The 17,847-nt window shown below is 53.8% G+C and overlaps 1 protein-coding gene and 1 long non-coding RNA gene across 2 annotated transcripts in view; one reads left to right on the top strand and one right to left on the bottom strand.

Annotated features, from left to right (window-relative positions):
* The window catches only part of LOC132669171 (uncharacterized), a 20,960-nt gene extending 12,469 nt beyond the window's left edge, over window positions 1-8,491 (top strand). The window contains exons 3-6 of the long non-coding RNA XR_009606035.3: window positions 3,843-3,952; window positions 5,122-5,226; window positions 5,451-6,569; window positions 8,149-8,491. This is a non-coding gene — a long non-coding RNA (uncharacterized LOC132669171). The remainder of the gene's footprint in view (window positions 1-3,842; window positions 3,953-5,121; window positions 5,227-5,450; window positions 6,570-8,148) is intronic.
* Window positions 1-17,847, bottom strand: part of DUOX2 (dual oxidase 2) — an 18,956-nt gene extending 1,109 nt beyond the window's left edge. Inside the window, exons 1-31 of the mRNA XM_078448570.2 lie at window positions 17,763-17,847; window positions 17,054-17,137; window positions 16,711-16,800; window positions 16,293-16,457; window positions 15,568-15,755; window positions 15,189-15,390; window positions 14,892-15,058; window positions 14,439-14,499; window positions 14,191-14,287; window positions 13,672-13,762; window positions 13,041-13,143; window positions 12,322-12,485; window positions 11,538-11,713; window positions 11,202-11,320; window positions 10,723-10,860; window positions 10,391-10,504; window positions 9,996-10,198; window positions 9,500-9,685; window positions 8,355-8,580; window positions 8,182-8,275; window positions 6,340-6,527; window positions 5,496-5,565; window positions 4,995-5,078; window positions 4,267-4,445; window positions 3,893-4,123; window positions 3,617-3,716; window positions 2,876-2,925; window positions 2,482-2,609; window positions 2,097-2,250; window positions 464-696; window positions 82-240 (exon numbers count right to left, since the gene is read on the bottom strand). Coding sequence (XP_078304696.2) covers window positions 82-240; window positions 464-696; window positions 2,097-2,250; window positions 2,482-2,609; window positions 2,876-2,925; window positions 3,617-3,716; window positions 3,893-4,123; window positions 4,267-4,445; window positions 4,995-5,078; window positions 5,496-5,565; window positions 6,340-6,527; window positions 8,182-8,275; window positions 8,355-8,580; window positions 9,500-9,685; window positions 9,996-10,198; window positions 10,391-10,504; window positions 10,723-10,860; window positions 11,202-11,320; window positions 11,538-11,713; window positions 12,322-12,485; window positions 13,041-13,143; window positions 13,672-13,762; window positions 14,191-14,287; window positions 14,439-14,499; window positions 14,892-15,058; window positions 15,189-15,390; window positions 15,568-15,755; window positions 16,293-16,457; window positions 16,711-16,800; window positions 17,054-17,123 — 4,230 coding nt within the window. The 5' untranslated portion in view covers window positions 17,124-17,137; window positions 17,763-17,847. The remainder of the gene's footprint in view (window positions 1-81; window positions 241-463; window positions 697-2,096; window positions 2,251-2,481; window positions 2,610-2,875; window positions 2,926-3,616; window positions 3,717-3,892; window positions 4,124-4,266; window positions 4,446-4,994; window positions 5,079-5,495; window positions 5,566-6,339; window positions 6,528-8,181; window positions 8,276-8,354; window positions 8,581-9,499; window positions 9,686-9,995; window positions 10,199-10,390; window positions 10,505-10,722; window positions 10,861-11,201; window positions 11,321-11,537; window positions 11,714-12,321; window positions 12,486-13,040; window positions 13,144-13,671; window positions 13,763-14,190; window positions 14,288-14,438; window positions 14,500-14,891; window positions 15,059-15,188; window positions 15,391-15,567; window positions 15,756-16,292; window positions 16,458-16,710; window positions 16,801-17,053; window positions 17,138-17,762) is intronic.

Here is a 17,847-nt window from a genome sequence, read left to right as displayed (position 1 = left end):
AGACTCAGTGCCTAGGGGCCAGGGGCTTTTACTCATATTGCTCTGCTGTGATGTGGGGACACAATCAGGCAGTCCACTCACCTTTTTACAGAGCATTTGGCTGCCCAACGATGACTTGAAGACCAGATCTTTGAGGATTGAGGCAAAGGGGGTGACCCCAATGCCCCCTCCCACCAGCACGGACACCTCAAATTTATGCCACTCCTGGTGGCCCTCTCCAAATGGCCCATCGAGGTACAGCTGCCAACCAAAGAGGGAGAGGAGATGAGCTTGGTCTGGCCCCAGATCTGAGGTTAGAAATGGGTATAGGACAGGGAGAAGAGGGCCACAGGAACAACAGAGCCTCTTCTCAGGCACCCCAGCCTGGCCTTGTGCTGGCTGGAGCTTCTAGTCTCAGGGTAGGGGAGAGTGGGGACCCTTTGCCAATGCTGGAGACCAAAAAGTGGTTCCTGGTGGCAGGCACCTTTGGGTATCTGGAACAGCCGTCGCCCATTGGAGGTGAGTAGATCTCCCTGAGGCGAGTGGTCCAGGGCCCTGCTGCCCGGATGTGAAGGCTGAGCGTGTCCTCATGGGGTGCAGAAGTCAGTGTAAATGGGTGGTACTCGTTGGTCCCCAGAGTCAGACAGGCAATCCGCACCCACTGTCCTGACTTGTACTCAAAGCCTTGGGGCCGTTGGAATTGCAGGTGAGTCACTCCTGGGAGTCATGGGCAGGCAAGGGCAGGGATCAGAAGGCTTGCTTCCAGTACCCGAGAACTGGCAGATACCCCAGATACCTTGTCTACTCCACACATATGGTCTGAACAAGTGGAGCTCCTGAAAGTAGGAGTCAGAGGGTCCCCTTCTCTCTTTCCTGGGTAACCCAAGAATTAGATTTCTCTGCTCCTTGTTCCAGCTACTCTCCTCTCCACTCCTTATTCCCGTGAAACATCCAGGCCCCTATGCTACTATCCTGAATATCAGCCTACAGGTCAGAGGACCTATTTCCCCAGGGACCATCTCACAGTTTACCAAACCTCCACCATTTGAGAATTACCTTTGGATAGGCCATTTCTGTGCATCTCTGCACTACTGTTTATCTAATGTTTTTCTTCATATTGACTTAATTTTTCAATATGATTTACCTTGACAAACTTCAGATCACTCAGACAGGTGGAAAACCAGTGTCATGTATTGTAAATAGAAGGCACCGTATTTTATCAAATTTTAGCTGGATACTGTGTGGTGTGCCAGACCACAGCTGAGCCTCAGGCCTGTTCTTTCTTCGTTAAAAAAAAAAAAAAAAAAAGTTGATTTGCAAGTACTGGAAAGTGCAAAAAGCATACTAATAACATGCTGAGGTTTTTGTCCTTAAGTAATCTCAATGGACATAAAGTTGAAATGAGATTAATTTTCTTACTATGTTAATCCTGAAGATTAGATGGTCCCACAACACCTAAAACCATCTTCTGCCAGCCTCTACAGTGGTGTGAATCCTCACTTTAGCCAACATAAACTCTCAAAAATTGACTCTCAGGGGCAACTGGATAGCTCAGTTGGTTAGGTGTCTGACTCTTGGTTTCAGTTTATGTCATGATCTCGTGGTTCGTGGGTTCAAGCCCTGCACTGTCAGTGAGGAGCCTGCTTGGGATTCTCTCTCTCTCCCTTTCTCTCTGCCCCTCCCCTGCTCATGCTTTCTCTCTCTCTAAATAAATAAACTCTAAAAAAACCACAAAAAACAAAAAACAACTAAAAAATAATAGACTCTTGAAATCTGGGCCAATTGCCCATTTCTGAAGGGGGGTTATTCTAGGAGGAGGGGGTGGGAGGGGTATAGATGGTTCCCTGGGGAGCACCCAGACCACACACAAGGGGGTCTGTGTTGTCCTTAAATGCCTTTCAGCTGCCTCTTCTCATGGTCACTTCTCATTGTTTGCAAGTCCTCCTGGGGGCAACACAGCCCTTTCTGGGGCTCCATTTGTATCAGGAAAGCTGCAGGGGTCCCTGACAGATTATTAAAAGGCCTGATGGGGGTCTGGAGGCCTGTGGAGCTATCTCCACATGTCCCATGAGCCGACTTCCAATGCCCCCCACCTGGGGTCATGTTGGGCCTGGTACCTGAAGGCAGCAGCTCCGCCTTCACCACGCTGATCTCCACCTTCTTCCGGCTCAGGCTCACCAGCTTGTCCCCCCCATAGATTAGTGCTGGGACCAGGAAGTAGATGTGGAAACGGGGCAGCTGGATCAGGCCGAAGCTGCCGTGGATGATGAGCTGGAGATGTGGCCAGTTAGTACAGCTCAGGCCCAGCCGGGCCCCTCCCTGCACCCTCCCTTGCCCAGACACTTCTTGCCCGGACCCTGGGCCTGGGCTGGGTAGATAAGCCACCATAGACTTCAGAGGCTGGGGTCTCTGCTCTCAGGTCCAATTAAGCCTGCTCCCTACCCCCATTATGAGTGCTCATCCCTGCCCCCGTGGACTGGCCCTGCCCAGAGAATCCCTCACCAACACATAGAGCAGGATGTAGAGGTGGTGGGTCAGCCAGAAGCCCCGGAAGCTACGGCGCCGGAAGTGGTGGGAGGCGAACACATACATGATGGCCAGGACCACGAGCAGGAGCACCCCTGTCATGCCTGGGGGCAGCGGGGACAGGGTCAGAGAATACTTTTGGGACCTCAGCATGGGCTGAGAATATGACAGTGATCCCCCAGTCTACCCTCCTTCTCTGATCTCCCTGGCCCCCAGAACAGCTTGTCTGCCGGGGCTGCAGCTGAGGCTTGTCCTGGAGACTAGAAAGGGAACCACGACCACTAGACAAGTATGTATTCATGGAAGGATGAAGACAAACAGAGGTCCTCAGATAGGACCCCCAGGCCCCACATACACCCCTACTCCCTACCTGGGACTGTCTCGAAGAACCACCAGTAGAACTTTTGGGGAAGCTGGGACCTGTAGGGCAAAGGTATATGAGCTTCTAGCTGGGGCAGGATTGGCTTCCCCACTGTCACAATGTGATTCTGCTTCTGCTGGCCCTGACTGCTGAGGTTACTGGGCCTCCACTCAGATGGCCAGGGATCATCCAAGGAACATGGCACCCAGCCACCCACAGTTCCACCCTCTGCTTTCTTGGCAATTCTTCCTTCTGCATTATCTTGAACTCTCTTACTGCTATTTGCTTCCTTGGGTGCTCGGTTCACATTCTGTAAGCTCCATGTGGGCAAGGGTGTGGTTCTGCTCATTGCTCTAATCCCTATGCTCAAACAATGCTAGGCTTGTAGTAAATACTCAACAAGTATTTGCTGAATGACTGCATGAATCTAGTATGCCTATTCTCTGGCACCTGGATGGTCATGTATGATGTACTCCATGAATGTTTGCCCAGTGAATGAATGGTAGGCTAAGATTCCAAGTTCTGTGTTAGGTACATGTGGGAAACAGTCTCTAATTCATCTCCCAAACATCTTGCCTGACTAATCATGGCCACTTCCTTCCAGGGCAAGGAAGACACCTCTCAGCATCCCCAGCAGGCTCTTCACTCTCATTCAGTGAGAGTGGAGTATTGAGGGCCATCTATGTCTTTTCCATTATACCCTTTGGCCTGCTCCAAATGTCCCATGGGGGAACCCTCCCCAGAACTGACCCATCATTCACAAAGACGTTGGGAAAGACACAGGCCAGCAGGCTGAGGGGGCTGACTGAGAAGATGAAGACATTGACTGCATGGCCAGCACTGTGCAAAACTGAAAGAGACTCTGTTAGAGATGCCACCCAGGGCCGACTCTACCTCCCACCCTGAGGAACAGAGGAGGCACAGGGAGGAGAGGGGAGTCTACGTAGCTCCAATCTCCTCACTCTTCCCCCCACAGCTAGAGCCAGGGGAATGCAACAATGGGGAGGATGCCCAGGAGGCACTGACTGGCTAGGACAACGGCAGCCATGGCGATCCAGCGATGGAAGTCCACGGCGGCGTCAAAGGGTATGTAGCGGTTAAGGAAGGTCTCGCGCAGGAAGGTGATGAGGTTGCGGCACATGGTGAGCAGGATGTAGGAGAACATGAAGGAGATGCTGGCGGCCGTGCCCCGGGACAGGATGATGCCCACAAAGGTGGTCTGTGCGATGCCCGAGGGTGGTGAGGCAAAGGCATAATCTGGAGAGGGGGTGTGGGTGGATCAGCATGGCACAGAGGCTGGGGTCCCTGGCCTGGGTCAGAACGCCTGGGCTCCAGTGGGAAGAGCAGCCAGAAGGCTCTCTACATGCCCCTTCCCACCGCCCACAAGCTGGAACTCTTACAGTAGGCACGCTCTGCAAACAGGCCAGCACAGATGGCAGAGAAGACCGCCACGCACATGATGTGCCGCAGGTAGTTCTCCACAAAGCGCTTGTACTGTCGCAGCTTCTGGGCCAGGGGGCCCCGCTGCATCTTCTCCTTCAGTGCCTCCGTGTACAGCCGGGGAGGGGGCACCACTGTCCTGCAGCAACGGGAGGCAGCTGGCCGTGAGACCAGGGCACCCTGACCTCCCCTAAATGCCACCCCATGAAGGAGACCTGATAACCTGGCAGGGGTCAGGATGGGCCAGAACAGATGAAGGAAACAGCATTTGGGGAGTAGACTCCTACCCGCCCCCAACTTTCAGCACTCATCTTTATTTGCTCCATCCACCCGCTCTTCTGTCTTCCCCCTACTCCACCTCATCTTCCTCCTGTGTGTTCTGTCCTTCCCTCTTGGTGCTCCCTGAACGGGCCTCACTGATGTGCCCAAAGCAGGCAGGAGCCAGGAGAGCCCTTACTGCCATCTTGGTATTGCATCTGAGTGCTAGGCCCCTTGCCTGAAGGTTAGGGTGCAGAGGTTGGAAGATGTTGAAGAATTATTTGACCTTATGGCCCACCAATCAGGTTAGAGACACATAGAACGAGACACAGGATGGTCCCTTGTGTGTCCAGGAAGGGTGGGCAGGGCCCAGAGACTCCAAGACTTCTCCCCATGTTTCCTTGGGCCCAGGGGTCTAGAAAGTACTTACTTTTTGCCAAACCTCTTCTTCAGCACCGGACCTCCCAGCTCTGGGGCTTCTGAGGCAGGGAGTCCTAGTTCCTGAGAGCAGGATCTGAGAAAGGAAAAATGGGCTCATTCTCCCCTTGTCTTTGCAGCCAGGAGAAGAATCACCAGGTCAGAACTTCAGAGGATGGGGATGAATCCTGGAACCCACCCCTGCCCACAGAACCTGCCCATAAAACTGGTCAGAGAGAAGCCAGGTAGGAGAGGCAAGGCAGAATGAATATGATGCAGTCATCTGTCTTACAGAAGGATTCTGTCTTGAAGTGTCAGGGAGAGAGCTAGGATCCTGAGCCACATGGCATGAGGGAAGCAGCTGGAATTTGGGCCAGGATCAATTATGCACTAAGAGCTACTTTCAGAGGAAAAATATCTGGTCCCAGGAACTGATTCAGCCAGCCCTACTTCCTTCATTTCTCTTCAGGGGACCTGGACAAGGGGACCTGCCAATGCCCCCATTCCTGCTCACCGTTCCCCAGGAGTCCGAGTGATGAATGAGACTCGACAGCTGATGTTTGGTTTAAAGATGTCTCCAACACCTGGAGAGAAGAACAAGAGTCTGGACAGGCTTCCCCACAAGGGTAGAAGAATGGTAGACTGCCCCCCTCTCTTCTCCAGGAAGGCTGCCACAGCACTTGCCAGTGACTTTGCCATGTTCTCATCTCTTGTTCCAGCCTTGTTCCCCTCACTGCCCACAATGGGCACCCATTGCAAACAAGGGGGTAACTTGGTATAATTAGAAAACTGCAGGCAGATGCAATCCTGCATCCTTTGTATAAAGAAAATAACGCTTCTTCCTCTGACTAGCTACACCCCAGACCAATGTGCATGAGCTTAGTAAGTGGCATGTAGGCTGGATTTCAGACCACCCTTGACCTCTCAGTAGGCACGTTTGTGCAGTGCACATGTATGTGACACCCTTGACTACACGTGCCTGGCTCTATACTAGGCACAAAAGACTTGAAGAGAAATAAAACCTGACTCCTATCCACCAGTAGCTCTCATTTTGAAGACACGTCCCTCCCTGACTCCTACCATTTCTTTTTTTTTTTTAATTTTTTAATGTTTATTTATTATTGAGAGAGAGAAAGAGAGAGAGAGAGAGAGAGAGAGAGAGAGAGAGAGAGAGAATGAATGGGGAGGAGTAGAGAGAGAGGGAGACACAGAATCCAAAGCAGGCTCCAGGCTCTGAGCTGTCAGCACAAAGCCAGACATGGGGCTTGAACTCATGAACTGTGAGATCATAACCTGAGTGAAAGTCAACTGACTGAGCCACCCAGGTGCCCCCTACCATTTCTTACATACTCACGTACTTTCACCTCCACCTCTGACACAGAGCTGAGTGCGTTGGAGCTCGCTGTCATGGTCCCGCAGCATGAAGTGGAAATCCTCCCACGTCAGCTCCTCCTTATCCTGGAAGCCCGACTCCCGGTACATGGACTCCACCACCTCAGTCAGCTGGGCCTTGGACAGGCAGTTGTTGGAGATCTCGATGAAGGACCTGGGGGAGGAGGAGAGATACACCAGTCTGTCATCTGGCAAGGTCAGGTTCAGGCAGGTGCACGGTGGGGCGGGCCCCAGATTATCTAATGTGGTTACCAGTGACCCGGGAAATGGCATTGAGAAGGTGTTCATCCAGCCTGTAGTTGACATTAAGCTGGGTGGGGTGGCCACAGGTTTGAAATTGAAAGTGACCTTGACCAATTAGAGAAAGCAGCCCTCAAACAAGGGGGCATTGAAAGGTGGGATCAATGTCCATTTAGTGTAGGGACATGTCCAGATGACCATGGGCTTCTGGTGTGGCAGGGTCTCTGCCCACTCTCTTGTGTTAATGCATCCCACGCTGCCACTGGCCTCCCCCTTTCACAGTCCAGTGGGGGCACAGAAGCCTGGATGCCGGGGGAGGAGATGTAGCTACAATGGCTGCTGCTTCCTTGTGCCAACACCCCAGGGCACAGGCAGGATTGTCTCCACACCCGATCTCATAGCACCCAGAGTGGCCATACTCTTCTTAGGTTGTCCTTTGGGACAAAAACAAGCCAACCATGCATGTTTGTGTGAATCCACAGAAAAAAAGACCTGTGTGTGCCTGGCACAGCAAGCCCATTAAAAAACACATCATCCAAGTGAGACTGGGCAAGATCTACAACTGAACATAGGAAGAGAAAGTGGATACTTGGCCCTGGTGGACAGGGACCCTCTCCGAGATCCCTAGAGCCTCACCCAGGTCTGGGCCTGCAATAGCACACCCAGTGAGGGATGGACTGCAATCAGCTTCACCACAGCCTTTTAGAAGCCCATGTCCAGTTGTGGTGTCTGGGATGGAAGAGGGATGTGGAAGTTAGAGGGAATGCAGAAAGAAATGGAAAGGCTTAAGGTAGAAAAGGTAAAAGACTCTGCACTCTTTTATGCATTTGGTTTATTCATTTGCTCATTTATTCCATCTGATTCAGTTAAGTATGTATTGAATACCTGCTATGTGCCAATCACAGTGCAGAAGAGGTGGATTCAGTGAGAAACAAAAGAGAAGTAAGAACCCTGTCCTTATGGAGCTGAAGGGGACTTTCACTGTTACCAGAACAGTGTCTTTAGGAATAAGAAGTCTATGCACTCAAAGCTGGTCTTTGTCAGCACACCACAACCAAAAATAACTTGAGAAGCAAGAAGAAAGAAGGGTTGGAATACAGAGGAACTTTCCATGTTTCTTCTCCTGCATTTCCTAGTGATTAATACAGGAAAAGTGACCAAGGTCATTAATCTTCCATCCATTAATGCACGGCGCAAAGCACCAGTGTTAGGTATGGTGTAGAAGAGTTTACAAAGATCCAAAGGCATCCAAAAGGGATACTAGACTTTTGCTATTGGTCATACTGGCTTGGTGGTTGTTGTTTGTTTGTTTGTTTGTTTGTTTGTTTGTTTGTTTTTAACTAGAGAGGGAGAATTTTCTAGCTCGTGTAGACAGTGCAGATAATAGACCCTCCTGGAGGCAGGGGCCTAGCCAGATAAACTTATGAAGCTGGATGCTCTGAGAATCTAGAATGCAGTATCCAGGCTTTCAAGATAGATGGCCACATAACCTCCTCACCTACCCTCCTCTGATTTGACTTTGTTTCAAACATCAGGGAGTCTCAGAACTGGAAGGGCCCACTCCATACCGCATCATGGTGAAGAATTCATCCTTGGAGAGGAAGCCATTTGCATCAAGGTCATACATGGTGAACATCAGGTGGGACTTGTCCTCTGGGGAGCCTGAGAAGAAAAAGAGGGATTCAGGTCACCTCTGTGCTGAAAGACTGCTGGTTCCTGAAGTGGTCCACTCTGCCCCTACCTTTCATGAAGACCACCAGGATGTCCAGAAACTCCCGGAAGGACAGGTAGCCATTGCCATCTTTGTCAGCAAGAGAGAACATGTACTCTACAAACACGTCCTGGGGCTTGAGGCCCAGGGACTCAGCAAACTCAGCTCTGCTCAGCTCACAAGTCAGGGCCTCCCGCACCTTCTGTGATGAGTCCAGGGGCAGGGTGCCTGCATCTGCCTTGTCGATGTCCAGCACCTGCACTCGGGCAGTAGCAGAGGGAAGGAGAGAAAAAGGTGAGGCCTGGGCTGAATGCAGTTCAGTGACCCTTCACATCTCCCAAAAGTCCAATTCAGAAATAGTGAGCCCTTGTAGCTCTCTTGATCCTTAGATATACTTCTGACCTGGGCCTCTGAGGCAGTGACTCAGATCTCTAGCAGCCAGCCCATTTTTTCCCTGGACTCAAGATCCAGGAGCTTTATATGTTAGGAATAGTGCTAGGTCTATAGGTGGGGGGTGGAAATGGGAGGGAACAAAGTTTGGGATTCAAAATGCGAAATGAGAGGCCCTATACTGGGGACAGAAATGAAGTAGACAGTGGTGGACAGGCAGGAAAAGGCTAGGGATATATTTATTCTCTTGTCAATTTAGACAGGGCTACCATGTGCCTGATTTGGTCTCCTGGAGGCAGGGGCCTGGCCAGATAAACAATCTTATGATTAGCTGGATTTGGTGGAGACTGCTGGGGATTTATATTTTTAACAAATTCCCAGGTTAGGTGGCGGCTGCTGGTCCAGAGGCCACACTTTGAGAACCACTGATGTAGACTATCTCACTGAATCCTCACAACAACCCAAGGTGATGGATCCTATTACTTTTATTTTATTTTATTTTATTTTATTTTATCCTATATTCCATATGGGGGATACCTGGGAATGCCAGTGGATCCTATTTTAATCACTGTTTTATAGATGAGGAAGTGGAGATACAGAGCAGAGATGATGTGACTGGCCTAAAGTCACACAGCTAGTGAGTGGCAATGCTAGGATTCAATCAACGCTGTCTCTCTCCAGCATACAGACCAGAAACTTAGTTTACCCCATGCAGGATCCTGTCCAGCCCAGCTTCCCTCCAACCCTGGGCCAGGTCCTGTCTCCAAAAGACACACTCATGGCACCTGGGCAAAGAGGTTCCTGAAGAAGATCTCCAGGATACGGGCCCGCTGCTGCTTGGTCACAGCCCTCCTGAACAGCTCATTCTCTTCCAACTCAGTCACGTCAAGGCCCAGAGTCCACTGCACACAGAAGCCCTGCAGATGCTGAACAAAGGTGCCCCGGTCCTCCTCAGAGTTAAACAGCAGCACCTGGGTGGGAGGAAGCCCATGTCAGTGCTTGGAGCTCCAGGTCTGATTCAGCCCCCACTCATAGGACCTTGAGTTGAGGGAAGATGAGAAAAGCTGCCTCCCAATGCATCCAGGCTGGAACCAAGTGAATGGCTCAAGCAGGTCAAAGGGAGGGTCACATGGAGTGTGGAGAAGAGCTGAAAGGAGAGCCTCTCCCCAGCATCATCTTCACAGGGGAGCTCTGTAGCTGAGGAGAGTGTGAACTAACAGGCCTCGCTCTGAGAAGGGAGATATAGGAGCATTCCAGGTAGGGGAGGCAGGCTGGCCATACCAGGTCATACTCCTTGGGGATCTTGAGCAGAAGGGTGTGGCGCCCGCGGTTGCTGGACAGGATGAGGTTGACCTTCTGTGTGGGCTGCAGCTGGACAGTGCGGAGCACAGACAGCCGCCTGTCTAGGACCTGTAGACGTCGGTCTGGGAGCAGCTGGATGGTGATGGGATAGCTCTTCTCCCTGGGGCCTGGCCACTCCATTGCTGGGGAAGGGACAATTGGGCAGAGACGTTCAGCACAGGTACCCAGTCCCCTGACCTCAAACCAATTCCACTCTACCAGTCTGAGCAGACACACCCAAAGCCTGGCTTTCTCCCCACATCTGCAACCTGCTTTTTCTCCCAGGGACCCCTATCTGGGCCCCATTTCCCTCTCTCCCTTCAGCCCCATCTCACCTGACACCCCATCTTTGGCTGCTTCTCTCTTCACACTCTCTTTGCCTTTCTTCTGTAGTCTCTTGCGCTCTCGGCCCCGGAAATGGGCCACGACCCCAGAGATAAGCAGACTCACTGAAAAGGATCAGAAAGAGCCAGTGGGGAGGGGAGCCTCTTGCCTGCAGCTTCACTGAGGGTCCTGTTGTTCCTCCCTTCACAAGGTCCCCTGAGCCTGGCTTTGACTGTAGCAAAGAGCTAGTCCCACAGACCAGCAGGTCATGAGGGGCAAGGACAGTCTGTGGGCAGGGGGGCAGCCAGGAGGAAAGCAGTGGGTGAGGGTGTGAAGAGTTCACCTAACGGAAGACAGCAGAGAGCCACAATGGTGATGCCAAAACCAGGACCACTGCCCTCGAAGTAGTCAATCACCGTCAGGGGCACACAGCGGGGCAAGCCTTCAGTTGTGAGCTGCCGAGGCTGAGGGCAGGGTGCACCTGAGGGAGAGGACACAAAAGACCTTAAAGTCTGAGGATCTCACTAGTTGGCCAGGCACCCTTCCCCTCTCTCCTGTAAAGGACAAGGTACCCTTCTCCTTACTAGGCCTACCTCTCTGGAGTTGGTTCCCCTCAAAAAGTCCCTTTCCATATCCTGTTCTCAGTACCTACCCCAGTTTGATCACAGAGTGCAGCCTGCAAACCAGTCCAGTACCTACTGGGGGAGGCAGCCTAAAGCAGGCTTCCCAGCAGCACACAGAAAATGCTGCCTGGCACCTGGTTCCCTGGACAGCACCAAGTGACTCGCCCCATCCTTGGTCCTTTCTCTGATTGCCACTCACCGTCATGCCAGATAAAGACATTGGGCTGCAGGGCACTGGCGTCCACATTGGTAACAGCCACTAGGACGTCCCAAAGAGTAGTGTTTCTGATTTCTGCAATTTCCCCTTTGGAGAACAGCCTAAGTTGGAGAAAGCCACGAACAGTTGGGATGAGAAAGGGCTGCCAGCCTCCAGCAATATTGGGCCCAGGAAGTCAGATGAGGAAAGAGACACAGAGGGGTTAAAGAGGAGGTGAGGCCAGCTGGGAATCCAGGGCCCGTGGGGCTGCTTACAGGCAGAGGCCCTGGGGCTCCAAGCCAAAGTGGCATCTGAGGCGGAAGTTCATGCAGGCCTTACCCATTCCTGGTGTTCTCAAACCAGTAGCGGTCACCATCCCGCAGCCGCACAAACTGGTCGAGGACGATGGCATTGAAGAGGGTCCCTGGGTCCCCGTGGCTCTCCAAGAACCCCCCAGGGAGCAGCTCCAGCAGGGAAAGGTCCTGGTTGTACAGGGCAGCTGTGGCCTCCAGCACCTGGGGCACCACAGGAGGTGAGGAATATGTGTGTGCACGTGTGTGTGCACATGTGTGTTGGGGAGGGCAGCCACTGTGGCTCCATTCTTAAACACAGGACTCCATCAGCTGCCTGGCTTGCTGCTCAGGCCTGAAGGAGCCTACTTTTCCTAGGCCATCCCCCTCAGGTGGTGGCAAGACAGGTGGGAGGACCCACGTGTCCCTGCCGATGGTGAAAGATGGTGAAACCACTGCTAGGTGCCTGTGGGCCATATCCTGTGACCACCACCACCCAGGCTATCTGGCCCTAATAATTAGCAGTTTCAAGGTCACCCATTTCATAAGGAAGGATCCTGCAGGAATAGGACAATGGCACCCAATACAGAGATCACCCTGAGGCCACCCTGTAGGAATGGTACAATGTAGTGGTGAGAAACATACTCTGGAATCAGATGACTGAGTTTAAATCCCATCTCTATGACTGACTTACCAACCATGTCATTGGTAAAATAAGGACAATGATAGTATCTACCCTATAACATTCTTGATGTAGATTAAATGAGTTACATGTGCACAGATCTTAAAACACGAAAGTTTTAGCTGCTATTGCCATCATTACTGTTTCTCACCTGGGGGTCCACATTGGGATTGATGTCACTCCAGTTCTTTGGGGTTTCCAACCCCAAAGCCTTCAGGGCTTGGGTATAGCTGGGCAACCCCATATCTCGGCCACGTTGGATGCTGCTGGCCACGTAGTCTGTGCGGGAGAACTTGCCAGGGCCAGGCCAATAATCTGAGAAGGAGAGAGAACCAGGCTATAGGCTGAATCCTCCTGACGCTTCTTTGCTCAGCAGTCTTGAATTAGGTTGTTGGCACTACTCACCCCCAGAACTCCCAACATTGCGACCATGTGTCCATATCAACCTTGCTTCCACGTAGGGTCAATGTGACCATGTACGATCAGGGGAAATTTTTCTGGCAAGAATCTTCCCCTGAGACTCAAGACTGTTCTAGCCACCAAATAGTAAAGTCCCTGTCCTTTACCTCCTTGGCCTCAAGACAGGACTGGAGAAAACTTTTGGAAACCTAAATACCAAGAGATTGTGGTGTCACCTCTCCCCCTACATACTCAGACATAGGTAATTTAGAGTAAATGCAACATTAAACCTAAATGAAGCAAAAAAAAAAAAAAAAAGTTAAAAGCTTTTTTCTTCTAGTGGCTATTTACAGCATGTGTATCTGTGTTCCTGCATTGTAGGTACCCTAAGGTCTAACTGTTGATTAACCCAGAGGGGTCCCCAGGCTCTCAGGCTTCTGGACCCTTATCCCATCTAGCTCCCAAGCTTACCCCTCAGATCTTCAACCACTATCCTGTCTTCCATCTCTGAAATCTGGGAGGCCATTCCCAGCAGCAGGTGATTCACCGCCTGGGCACTGTTCAGATTGGTGTTCTGGAAATAGACAACAACACATTTAAAGTAGGCTCTTGGGCCTCTCCCCAAAGCCTGGTCCCTGTCACCCTGAACCACTGCAGCACCTCAGGACTAAGGGCCCTTGGCCAGTCCTAGACTCCTGAGCTATTGTCTCCAGATAATTTTCTTAAGTGTTTTTTTTCAAAGCTATAAGTATTTTTTTCAAAGTTATTTATTTTGAGAGAGAGAGAGAGAGAAGGGCAGAGAGAGAAGGAGGGATGGAGGAGAAAGAGAATCCCAAGCAGGCTCCACACTGTCAGCACAGAGCCTAATGGCTCCAACTCACGAATCCTGAGATCATGAACTGAGCTGAAATCAACAGTAGGACGCTTAACCAACTGAGCCCCCCAGGCGCCCCACCAGATAATTTTCTGATCATTCTCCCCTTCATCTCCTACTACCTGTAGAGGCAGCACCTAAAAAAGCAACTGGAACGGTTGCTTTTCCCAGCCTGTGTGTCACGACTGAAGCTGACCCACCTTCCCCTGACCCAGACCCCAGGCTGACCTCCCGAATCCAGTAGCTGTTGCAGACTCTGAGAGCTGGGGAGCTGCCAACACCCTGGTTCAGGACCATCTGGAAATGACAGCTGGCATTTCTGAAATGGGGCATCAAGGATGGGATGAGAGCTCAGGGAAAAGCTGACATGGGGTTGAGTGGGCTGAGGGACTCAGAGGGGTCTGGCCAGGACGGAGGGCTGAACTTCTTTGAACACAGCAGAGATTTGGCAATGTGTGTGGATTGAAGGTATCAGTTGCTCTTTGTCCACATAGAGTGGTAAGGAAAGGAGTGAAGAGAATAACCCGACTGCTGGACAAGTCCTGCTCTCAGCAGCTAAAGTTCAGCCATTAGGAGGAGTTGTTAAGTTTGAAACTCCTATCCCAGGGTCCTATTTCAGGGTTCCAAACTCTGCTTCTCTTCCCCCATTACTGTGGAGTTGTATAAAAGGCCCCAGGCCCCCAAGGCTGTTGATTCTTCATCTCTACCAGTGTGCTATGCCTCCTCCACTGCCAGCCCCTCCCTCACCTCATGTAGACGCCAGGAGGCACCATGGTGGAGAAGAACTGCTCAGAGGCTGCCAGGAACTCTGGGGAGATGCTGGGGTCCAAGAAAGAACGGTACCCTGCCCAACAGGGGTAATAAGAGAAACAGGCTCCTTATCACATCCTTCCATCACATGCCCCTACCTGTCTTCTTTCTCCCACGGATCCTGACCCTCCCTTCTCCACCCCCACCCCCGCAGTCCAAGTGTCCCCCCCCCCCAACTCCTGTACCTGTATATTCTGGGGGTGTTGTCTGCAGGAAGCTGGGCAGCCACTCATACAGAGCGATGTTCTGAGAGACAAGAGAAGGCAAAAGGGAGGCAAGCGCTGGAGCAGCCGCCCTGGGAGGGATCCGAGCCCAAGGAAGGCTTCGGTGGGAGATGAGGGTCAGGCAGGGGCAGTCACGAGGGAGGCAACTCAAACAGGACAGGTGCGGAGGCCCGGCCCCCACAAGGAACCTGGGATGGCAGAGGAGGGCGGCTACATAAGAACCACAGCAAAGGCTCGAGGATCACAGCGCTTTGCCTCCTCATCGTCTCCACGTCCACTCCGAGACGAGACGCTAGCCCCAGTTCTGGGGAGCAGCGTCCTCCTGCAAAAGGGCGTTTCCGGGGGCTGCCCGTCGGAGGATGGAGGGCCCTGCGCAGCAGGCAGGGGCGGGGCGGGGAGGGGGTGCGGACTGACCTGGTAGGTGGCGATGACCCTCTTGCGCGCGTGCTGAAACAGCTCCTCGTCCCCCCACCGCGGGTGCTCGCGGGCCAGCCGCTGCGCCCACACGTTGTGGTAGCGGAACCACAGCAGGCCCAGCGCCTGCAGGAAGGGGTCGCGGTTCCCTCGCTCCGCCCCGAAGGCTGCACGCGACGCCGTGGGGCCGCAGGGGAAGAGACGCGCGGCGGTGTGACCACGGGGAGCGCAACTTCGGCGCCCCCCAGCCCGCCCCGCCGCGCGCCCCGGCCGCCGCAGCCCACCCCGCGGCCTCACCATACAGCCCCCGGGGCCCGCGCTGTCCGGTGGCGGGGTCGGGCGGCGTCCACATGAGCAGGGGGCTTTGCGCGTTGCGGGGGAAGGCGGGGTCGGGCCCCGACGCCAGCTGCCCCCCGGAGAAGCTCCGCAGCGCGTCGCTCCAGGAGTGCGAGGAGCCATAGATGGCGCTGCCGTCCAGCCAGCCCGTCACCTCGTTGGTCTGCGGGGGCACCGGGAGGGTGAGCCCAGGGTGAGCCGCGGGCGGAGTAGCTGAGACGGGTAAGGGGGCGCCAGGGCCAGCCCAGCGTCGGTGGGGTGGGGGGGGGGGGGGGGCGGAGCCTCTCCCGGCCCGGCCCTGCCAGGCCCCGCCCCCGCGACCCCGCCTGCCTCGTCTCACCAGGTCCCGGGGGTTACTGGGGCTCTGTCCGGTCTCGGGGTCCCAGCGGCTCCTCTGGAAGGGTAGGACCACGTCCCCGCGCTGGTCGGGGTCGAACACCGGGTCCCCGGGCGGGATGTGGATGTTGAGGAACTCGGCTGGGCAGCCAGGTGTCTCCACGCTCACCAGGTCGGACAGCACGTGGTAGCCTGTCCGCAATGGGGGCCAAACTGTTGAGAATCGCCACTCCCCATGGGCAGGGAGTTTCTCTTGGTTTCTCAAGAGTCAAAAGACATGTTGTAGTTTAAGCTCTGCCACCAGCTCCGGGTCTTTCTTCTAATTTTCAAGCGGGGACATAATACACTCTCCACGCACCTCATAACATTGGCGTGAGAATCCAAATAATAATTAAGATAAGGGCTCCCCCAAACCAACTCCCATCTCCCACCAGATCCTGCTTTCCCCTTTCTCTTTCGGAGGAAAGAGGATACAATCATATGAGTAGGAGAGCGGTGGCAGGGGACTAGCTCCTAAGGGCTTTAATGGAGGTCCAGTGATCCTCCTGGATTTGGAGTAACGGGTAAGAGAATGATGAGGGAAGCAGATATCCCTAAATCGACACTCCCAAAGCCCCCAAGATAAAGAACGCCTGAAACTGTTGCTTAGTGAGGAGGAGGAGATGGCTGGGAGTTGGGTCAGCCTCCAAGTGACTGGTCAACCCCGGTGTTCGCCCACTTTGCTCTCACCAAAGAAGACCCCCAGCACCGTGCGGTTGCGGCGGGAGGCCTGCCCGGCTGTGCCCCGCATGGCGGCGTCGCTGAGTCGGCGCGGGTTGGGCAGCAGCGGCTCCCCCAGAGCCTGATAAACACCATCCGCGTAATTGGCTGGTACCAGACGCTGCAGTCTGAAGCCTGTGGGAAGCAGGGAGCGGGGCTTTGTCAGGGCACTCCGTCCCCAACAAGGACATAAACCTCTCCCTACGCCTACCTCACTGACTAGACCCCTTTCCGCCAGGGTTTCCTGGGCCCAGGAGTGCATAGGAGTTCTCTGGGCAGACAGCCGGGTGGCTGGCGCACTCTCTCCTCTTGTCCGGGTCTCATCTCCCGGGGCCGGCCCTCCACTAGCCATCCTCCCCCTCATCCCTACCCGGACCACAGGACGTACCAGCTGCGCCGAGCTCGTGATGCCTCAGGTTGTTGAACCAGCCGTCATAGCGCTGCACTTCCCAGGACAGTGCAGGTGAGTCCTGGCCGCCTGTGAGGCAGAGTGGTTCCTCAGCGCTAGCCTTCCTGCGACCACTCGAGGACCCAGGGCCTCTGTCCCTGCTTCTCCCGCTCCCTGAGTGCCCCCAATCCTACCCAAGAGGCGACACTGCACGGCGTTGAAGCTGCGCCAGGAAGTTTCCCATCCTGCTGACCTGCGCTGCGATTTGACCGATCTTGCAGAGGTACTCCACCCGCAAGAGGTACTGGGCGACTTCGCTAAGCTAGGGGCACCGGATACTTACCCGCTGGATCCAGGGATGCAGTCAGTAGAGCTCCCAGGAGCACCACCGCCTTTGGCTTTGCCCAGAGCATGCTGACCCTGCCGCCTGGGAAGTGGGAGGTGATATGTGAGGGACAAGGAGTTAGTGTCCCTCATGTCTACAGCCCACACAGGGTGAGGAGGTGCCAGCTGTTTTCACTTCTGGAGCAAAGCTTTAAGGAGCATCACCAAGGACCCACATCCCACCTCTCTCTTTTCAGGACATCTAGTAGGCACTGATGCCAGTCGCCACTTTCCACCTGGTGGAAGAACTAACCCCAACCAAAGGAACACACAGGGCACTAGTCCTCTGGGGTTTGTCAGTCCCAGGCAGAACTTCACCTCCAGCCTTCCAGGGCTCCCCCCCCTACCCCCCAGCCCAGCGCCCAGCTTCAAATCCTCATCCCCAACCGCTCAGTAACTGCTGGGAATCCCTGACCTGCAGCCGTTGATACTCTGCAGTGAGTGCCTGTGCAAGGACAGGAGGGATAGGAAGATCATGCCCTAAACCCCAGTCCAACTTCTGGTTTAGGGCCCCCATTTGGGGCAGAAGTCTTTTCCCTTGGAATCTTTGCTTCTTTGCTCTCCTCCCTGTCTCCACCTTCCCAACACAGCACCCCTCCCCTCCCAGTTCTGAAGATCCCAGCCTCCCCGATGGCACTCTCACCCTCTTCTCTGGATGGCACTCTCACCCTCTTCTCTGGATCCTCGAAGGCCAGCTGCCCTGGTGTCCACTCAGGTCAGACTAGAGCCAAGAGTGTGCATCTGGGCGGGAGG

The sequence above is a fragment of the Panthera onca genome, chromosome B3, assembly GCF_046562875.1.
Source record: "Panthera onca isolate mPanOnc1 chromosome B3, mPanOnc1 haplotype 2, whole genome shotgun sequence".
Classification (NCBI taxonomy): Eukaryota; Metazoa; Chordata; class Mammalia; order Carnivora; family Felidae; genus Panthera; species Panthera onca.
The sequence above is the reverse complement of the archived record's forward strand: the minus strand, read 5'-3'. Positions and strand labels throughout refer to the sequence as shown.